We start from the raw sequence: 7,857 nt of genomic DNA, 5'->3' as shown, positions 1-7,857 counted from the left end.
AGCCCCAGTCTAAAGCTGCCCATACACCTTACGAATATCGGCCGATTTTCGTATGCGATCGCGTTTTCGTCCGATATTCGTAAGGTTGATGGGCAGCGTACAACCACAAATACTGTACAATCGATCGAATTTTGACTAACCAGCAGGTAAAAAAAATTGGGTCGATCGTACGATTTCCACAAGGTTGGTGGTGTTTCCGTACGTCAAAATTCGTACGATTTACACTGCACATGCGCAGATGAAAATATGTGCAGTCAATTACCGCAATTCGTTCAGGTGCTTTCTTCTAATTACTGCTGATCCAACCTTTCGATAAATCGAGCAGGATGGGGCCGCCGTACGAAAATCGTACGAAAGTTCGATCATCGGACGAAAAGTGTCGTCCAATGATCGCAAGGTGTATGGGCAGCCTAACATTAATCCTCCTAACCCTATACCTTGTCAACAAGCAGGCTTTAAGCCACCTGGGTCACCCAGGTTAGGCAAAAATGTATCTAACCAGGTCCACTCTTGATTTAGACAGTCTGCTCCTCAGTCACCATTTGTGACACTTCTTGTATAGAATTTGTATCTTGCTACAAATACAATACTTCTACCGTATTTGCCGGCGTATAAGGCGACTGGGTGTATAAGACGACCCCCTAATTCTCCACTTAAAACATAGGTTTTGGGCTATACTCGTCATATTAGACTACCCCACTTCCGAGGCAACACCATTTTAAAACATCATGGATGGATGTGCAGTAATACTGTATGTACGGTAGCTTCAGCTACATACAGTATACCGTGCTAAGCCAATCACGGCGAGCAATGTATTCTATTAACCCCTTCGTGACGGGAGACGTACAGTGTACGTCCCGTCACAAAGTGGCTATATGACTGGCCACGTACACTGTACGTGCCGAGTTATATTAGCCTCTGTAATGCTGGTAACTGCTGATTCTCAGCAGTTCCAGTCATTAATGAAATAGTTAAGCTTTTTTAAAAGCTTCTTTCTTTCATTAATGAAAGAATGAAGCCTTTACATTCAGATACGGGTTCGCTAAATAGCGATCCCGTATCTGACAGCTGAAGATAGCAGAGAGGTAGCAGTGACTCACCTCTCTGCTATTCGTTTTGACAGCTGGAGAGCCTGGCCCGATGTTAAATGATACATTTCAACCACTAGATACAAAATGTATCTCGAGTGAAATGTATCACTTCTGATCGTCTAGGAACGATCAAAGACCTTTAGTGAGATCTGATTCTGACATGCTGTCAGGATCAGTCTCTAAAGTTATTATTAGCTGTTCCTAAGCTTGGAGCAGCCTGATAATAACTAAAAATTTTAAAAAGTTAATTTATTAAGCAGTCATAGTGATTGCTTGATATAAACTGACAAAAAAAAAATATTTTTTTTTTACACTTATTTTTTTTACAAAGTGTAAAAAAAAAAAAGTGTACAAAAAATTAGGAAAATAAAACGTTTATATATAAATATATTTGTATACTATAATTATTATTAAAAAAATTCTAAAAATAATAATAATAATCAAAACTTGCTGCTGTGGAAGAATCACACAGCAAAAATGTAAAAAGTGTGTCAGTCATTTAGGAACAGAAACTAAAAACTAGCTCAGTCATGAAGGGGTTAAAGGAGAACTATGAGGTGAGTGGAAAGCACTCTAGCCGACCTGTGACAATGAGACTGTCACAGGTCGGCTCAGTAGATCGGGAGGTGAGCGAACACATACCGGCGTTCGCTCACGGCTCTCTGAATACAAAGCTTGCTTGGATTGGCAGAGGTTGTGTACATCGCTCACCGTGATTGGCTCAGCTACTGTATGTAGCCGAAGCTACCATACATACAGTATTACCGCACATCCAGCGGGCTGACAGATTAGGGATGTTCGTTTTGGGCCAGCTTGGCCTAAACGAACTAAAGGCATACATTGTATACCCCACGTATAAGACGACCTCCGATTTTCGGGGGTTGTTTTTAGGTAGGTAGTAGTCTTATACGCCAGCAAATACAGTATATTGAAATTGGGAGTGTAGACTTTTTTCTATAAACAGTATATTGTATCTACAATGGGAAGTAATGCGGGCTCCCCGAAAACGGTTTAACACCCCTATGCTATATTGCTGGTTGCACTTTGAAGCACATGTCAAAAAGCAACATAAGTCTTTACATCAGCATTAGGGGAAAAAATGCAGACTTTAGTGTCACTTTAAGACATATTCGGACCCACATAGAAAATGTATCATTGCTTACCTCATTTTTTGGGAGGTAACATTGTTGAACCTAGACATATTATCCAATGGAAAGCTTTCACATGTTTGCTTAGCTAAATCCAGGTGGTGCATTTTTTTTTTTTGGCTGGGGAGTGTATATCGATGCAAAAGGACACTGCATGACTTTTTGGTACAGGCAGGTCCCAGAACCAAATACGAGAAAATATCACTTAGACTATCACACAAAGCTGGTAACAGATGTCACAACTGCAATGTGTGCAATGCATTAATATGTGGGGAATACTTTTTCCACCCACATGAAGGTAGGAAGTATAACCTACATGGTTACTTTAACCGTGACTCTAATTTGTGTGTGTATATTCTCAGCTGTCCTTGTGGCCAAAACAACTGGACCTTTTAAAAGATGCTTCCGGAAACACAGGAACAATTTGAGATTAGCGATTGCAACAAGTTGTGAGGGTGAATCCATAGACTGTAACATACTTGTTACAGTATATTTTGTTGAGAAGAAACGACAAGCATGTGAGGATTGGGAATAGAGAAAGTTCCCAGTACCCAGAGGAGGCGGCAGAGATGTACCTTCTGCACAGTGAAGCATTCTGGGTATACACATTCGATACAATGGGCTCAATACCAATCTTTCTTCCTTGAAACAAGGGGTTAACAATTTCATTTACATATTTGCAGCTTGCACAAGACTTCCCCTCATCAGTTTTATACGGGCCCTTTCTTTAATGATCTTATAGTGTATGGACAATGTTCTCTAAAAGTGCCCATACACCTTACGACCATCGCAAGACTTTTATCTTGCGATGGTCGTAAGCTTATTAAAAGCTCGTACGATCTGCCCATCTTGGACAGGCAGATTGTACTTGCGATCATCGCAAGCCCGCCCCCCTGAGGGGCGGGCTTCCGATGGCAATGAGGGGCGGCCTTCCGATGTCTGCAAGCGGGCAGTGTGCGCGTGCGCACACCGGCCCGTTCGGCAGTTGTCGAACAAGCAGGCCACTAACCCGCCGAGGATCGTACGATTCCCGGCGGGTTTTCAAGCCTGCTTGTTCGACGGAAGACGTGCGACCTTACAGTAGAAACAGTCGCACGCCTTCCATACACTTTGCGATTATCGTTGACCGCTTAGCCCCTCGGCATTGTCTCCCGCTTCCTTCTTTTTCTTTCCCTCCTTCAGGGTTCCAAGGTTGCCAGCTAGTGGTTGCTAATGGTGACTACCCTGCACCCATGTACCATGCCTATAAAGCTTACAGGGCTTTAACATGTTTGACAACATACACACATACAGCACTTCCCTGAGACATGATAGGCACCTACTGATAAATGCATGGCAAACCCTGGGGGCAGGAGAACCAATAGATGACTGACATTGGGGGACAGAACTTCTCGAAGTAGCGGAACTACACGTTACTTGACTTCCCAATCCCCCTTACATGGTGGTATAGTGCAGTGATGGATAGATAAGCCCCCCCCCCAGAGTGCACATTGATTGACTGGTCATGACACACCCCTCAAGAGTGCTGCAGTGCACAATGACTGGCAGATGACATCCTCGAGAGTGGTGCAGTGCACAGTGATTGACAGATGACACACCCCCTGAGGGTGGTGCAGTGATTGACAGATGATGACACACCCCCTGAGAGTGTTGCAGTGCACAATGACTGACAGCTGTTGACAAATCTCCTGAGGATGGTGCAGTGCACAGTGATTGACAGATGATGATACACCCCCTCTCTACCTACTTAATTTTACACATTACAAATTCCAGAGCTCCCATAAAAAGCAATAAGTAATGACAGTAAGGTACATGTTTGTCTTCTTTTATTTCACACATATGGGGATGTCTATTGACTCATTGAACAAGAAGCAAATCACCAGCACTCGATAATAAAGATAAATATGTCCCTTTTATTGGACAAAAGCGTCACAGACATCCAAATAAGCCGACGTTTCGAGGCCGCGCAAGGTCCCTTCCTCAAGGCAGAAAGACGTGACGATACACAATTGTATTTGACATGGCTTAGGTGAGATTTTGATGTTATAGCGGTTGGCGGCATGTGATTTCATAGGTGCTGTGTGTTTATTTATATATTTATTGACATCCGTTTGGCATGTCAAGCAGTAACAGTGCGAAATCTGTTCACCATGTCAAGCAGTAACAGTGCAACCTTTCGGAACCCACGCAGGGCCCCTTAATCAGGGTAAGTGTCTATAGCGCAGAGTTAAAATCACATGCGTTACAATTGTGTTCAGTTCTGGGTGCAATGCTACACGGTGTATTTTAAAGTTTAGCACAGAGTGCTCAGACTGATACGACAGCCGACTTCCTGCTCTGTGTATCGCAGTTGCTAATGACATCTATTTCAGCGCTGACTGATATAAACAGCTATTCTCTGCAGCGCTTGTTAACATGTAGACAAACACTGATAACACCATTGCTAGCTGTGATTCTCTGAACTAATTACAGTGGGGCCAGGAGAGGACAGTTTGGGTGACATTTTGAGATGAGATTGGTTATGTAGCTTGGGGTAGAGTTGTGAATTGCTTTGTATGTTGTAGTTTACATTTTACGTATAGGGCGAGTGGAAGTCAGTGAAGTGATTGGCAGAGAGGGCAAACATTGAACAGTCGGTGAAGTTGACACTGAGTGCGTTGAGAAAGGTAGGAGGAGGATTAGGAAAGAGAAGTATCTCGAAGGCCAAGGGAGTGGAGTTTTTTGAAGAGGAACGAGTAGCCAACCATATGAAAGGCAGCAGTAAGTCCAAAAGGTATGAGTAAAGAGTAGAGGTCATTGGTTTTAGTCGTTGGTGATTTCTAGGAAAGCTCCTTCTGTGGAGTGTTGCAGGTGAAAGCCAGATTGTAAGGGGCCGAGAAAGTTATCAGTTAGGCGGATAGTTGTAGACGTGTTCTAGAAGTTTGGGTGTAAACCGGAGCAAGGAGATGTGTCTCAAATTATTCAGACTGGTGGGGTTCAGTGAGAACTTATAGATATGGGGGTGACCAGCTCATATTTTAGAGGAGTGGGGGGGAGATGCCAGCAGAGAATGAGAGATTGAAGATGTGAGAGAGAGAGTAGCACAGAGCAAGAGGATTTTTGAGGAACCGGCCGAAATTTACAGTGTGCCGCTGTCAGCCCCTTTTAGATCAGCATCCCTCAATCAGCTGATCGAAGGAGCAGGCTGGAAAATTTTCATACGATAGGAGACGGCAGTCAGTGAGCTGCCCGCTCTCGTTGGGTATTTTGACAGAGGCTGGGGCCCCATCAACCACCCCACAAGGTCTTACCATAGCCCACCCAAACATATGCTGTGTGTGGGCTGAAAGGTCATGGAAAACTTAGTTCTGCAGTGCACCCCAAGTACACATGGAGGAGACATAAGGAGCACTGCATACCTCTCTCTCCCCCACTGCCTGAACATGGAGCATAATTGTCCAGTTCCCAAAGATGTCACTGCCCATACAAAACAAGGACAACTTTGCTTGGGATTAAGGTAGGGAACAATTTAAGTATGGGGATTATTGTGCACAGAGAGGAGGACGGGTGGGAAGATGGAATACATGGAGCTTGGAGATGAGCTTGGGAAAACAATGACACTTTCTTAGGTCCAAACTCAATCTTTGATATAACTAAATAGCTTCGATGTCTTTTATGAAAAGGTAGTTTCTCTAGGAGCCCAATCCCATCTCTCCTTCCCTAGAGTGTGAAACAAACTTCGTTCCAGGTGGGGGTCCTCATGGTACAACAGGAAGTCCTCTGTGCTTGTTGAAATGAAACAGCCTCCTTCCTGTTTTTAGACTGACATATATCTTTAATGGTTGAATTTGAAAGTTAGAAAAGAAAAATAATACGTCTCTTCCCCAGCCAACCTGGCATGTCTTAGTTTTCACTGCCTGACTTTCAGTGGCTAAACCGGTTAGTATGAGACACCGGTTTGCTCTTCAGTGCTCCATAAGGAATCATTTTAGTTAGATTCCACTTCATTATCCAGCTTGCTACCGGCCACAAAATGAAGTCCAGGGAACTGTAAATAAAGTTCTTCAAGAAAAAAAAAGAGAATTGTCTGCGGTCACTTTTTATTAGCGCCCTTTTTTGCTTTAATTTTTCGTTTTTTGTTTGGATTGGGAACAATCTTTTTAACCTTCAGGCTCTGTAGCTGAACTCCTCCAGCCTCCGTGGCCTCCAGGTGTTTGCGCTTTCTGGAGGTCTCACTGTCCTTATTTTCACCCCCGGGCCCTTCATCGCCCGCTGTGTTCCCTTTGGTTCTTTCAGGTTTGCATGTCAACCAGGGGACTTTAAGGGGCGGCACTCGTGGGATGATCGCTCGCACTTCCTCCAGAAATATATCAGAGGTATTTCTGAAGCCCAGCGCCAACACGGACTTCAAGCCAAGCACCGGCGCCATGTTCTCGCTAAGTCGCGGTAGCTGGCAGGCTGGAACTCTTCGACTGGCGCTCAGTTCAGTTATGTGTGTGGTGATCATTTGCGGCTTGGCGGATTTACAGACTATAACCAGGTGCACTTCGTTTTTCTCCAGTGCGCGGGTCACCTCATTGATGCCGATTGCTAGGTGTTTGCGGACGTCACATAACGTCCAACCCGCCTTCACAGTCTCTTCTTTGGCTTTCTCTGCGTCAGGCCTCTCTCCTCCTAGATCAGGATTTCTGTCTGTTCCCTTCACAGTCTCTTCTTTGGCTTTCTCTCCATCAGGCCTCTCTCCTCCTAGATCAGGATTTCCGTCTGCTCCATCGGAGCTTTCTTTTTTGGATTTTTTGCGCTTTTTCATGAATTTCTTTTGGATTTCGACTTTCTTCAGCCCGACCTGGGTGAATTTTTCGGTTAAAGTCTTCAGTATGAACTGCATGTCCTCCCCGATAACGGGCGTCCACACCCTCTCGTAGGGGCTGTTCAGAGACGTCTTGGTCACGATCGGCTTAGATTTCCGGATGGATCCCTTGGAGACTTTAGCAGCCATGACGATACCATCAGTTGCTCAAACTGCAGCCAAAAACTATGGAAAAAACAAACAAAAAGGACAAATATGGTTGTTTAGCATCTTTCGGATACATCAGGTTTCAGCACCGTCAGATTGGTACTACACAACGGAAAATCCTTTAGTCCCCTTTCACATGGGTTGATCAGGAGAGGGTCTGTGCAAAGGTTCCCCTCCTGATCAGAGCAGTACTGAGCGGATGTTTGGAAATTACCAGACCCCATGTTGGTCTATGGGGAATCAGATGTGTCCGTTTAGATCAGATTACCCTTGATCCGGCATGACCAGGTCGCTGATCCATTTGTTTTTACAGACCTGGCCGGCAGCCGGTGGTAACTGGGTGTCCTGTCTGATTACACACGGCTGCCCATAAACTAATATTGGGTTTGTCAATCGGGTCCATTTGAAAAACTGGGATCAGACCGCCCGTCTGCAAAGGGGCCTCACCAGAGGGCTCTCCTCACAACCATGAAACCCTTCAGGGCAAAGCTTGAATTGCGGCCAGCCGCCGCTCGTTCCCGGGACCCCCCCAACAGGGATTTTTTTACGGATCCCCACTGCCACATACCCTACAAGCAGTGGGGATCCATGGAGTCTCTCATCCCTATCTGGGATGGCTCCA

The 7,857-nt window shown here is 44.9% G+C and overlaps 1 protein-coding gene across 1 annotated transcript; it reads right to left on the bottom strand.

Annotated features, from left to right (window-relative positions):
• Nucleotides 1–6,311: 6,311 nt before the first annotated feature.
• On the bottom strand, nucleotides 6,312–7,235 carry RPP38 (ribonuclease P/MRP subunit p38). Its single transcript, XM_018566866.1, has one exon. It carries the CDS (start codon nucleotides 7,215–7,217, stop codon nucleotides 6,312–6,314), a length of 906 nt encoding a protein of 301 aa, XP_018422368.1. The 5' UTR covers nucleotides 7,218–7,235.
• Between the last annotated feature and the right edge of the window lie 622 nt (nucleotides 7,236–7,857).

This window comes from Nanorana parkeri, unplaced genomic scaffold (assembly GCF_000935625.1).
Source record: "Nanorana parkeri isolate BGI_ZX_2015 unplaced genomic scaffold, ASM93562v1 scaffold984, whole genome shotgun sequence".
Classification (NCBI taxonomy): domain Eukaryota; kingdom Metazoa; phylum Chordata; class Amphibia; order Anura; family Dicroglossidae; genus Nanorana; species Nanorana parkeri.
This window is presented reverse-complemented; position numbering and strand designations above follow the sequence as displayed.

Bases quoted from the DNA above. Each gene is read 5' to 3' on its own strand.
- RPP38 (XM_018566866.1), bottom strand. From the start codon at position 7,217: ATGGCTGCTAAAGTCTCCAAGGGATCCATCCGGAAATCTAAGCCGATC.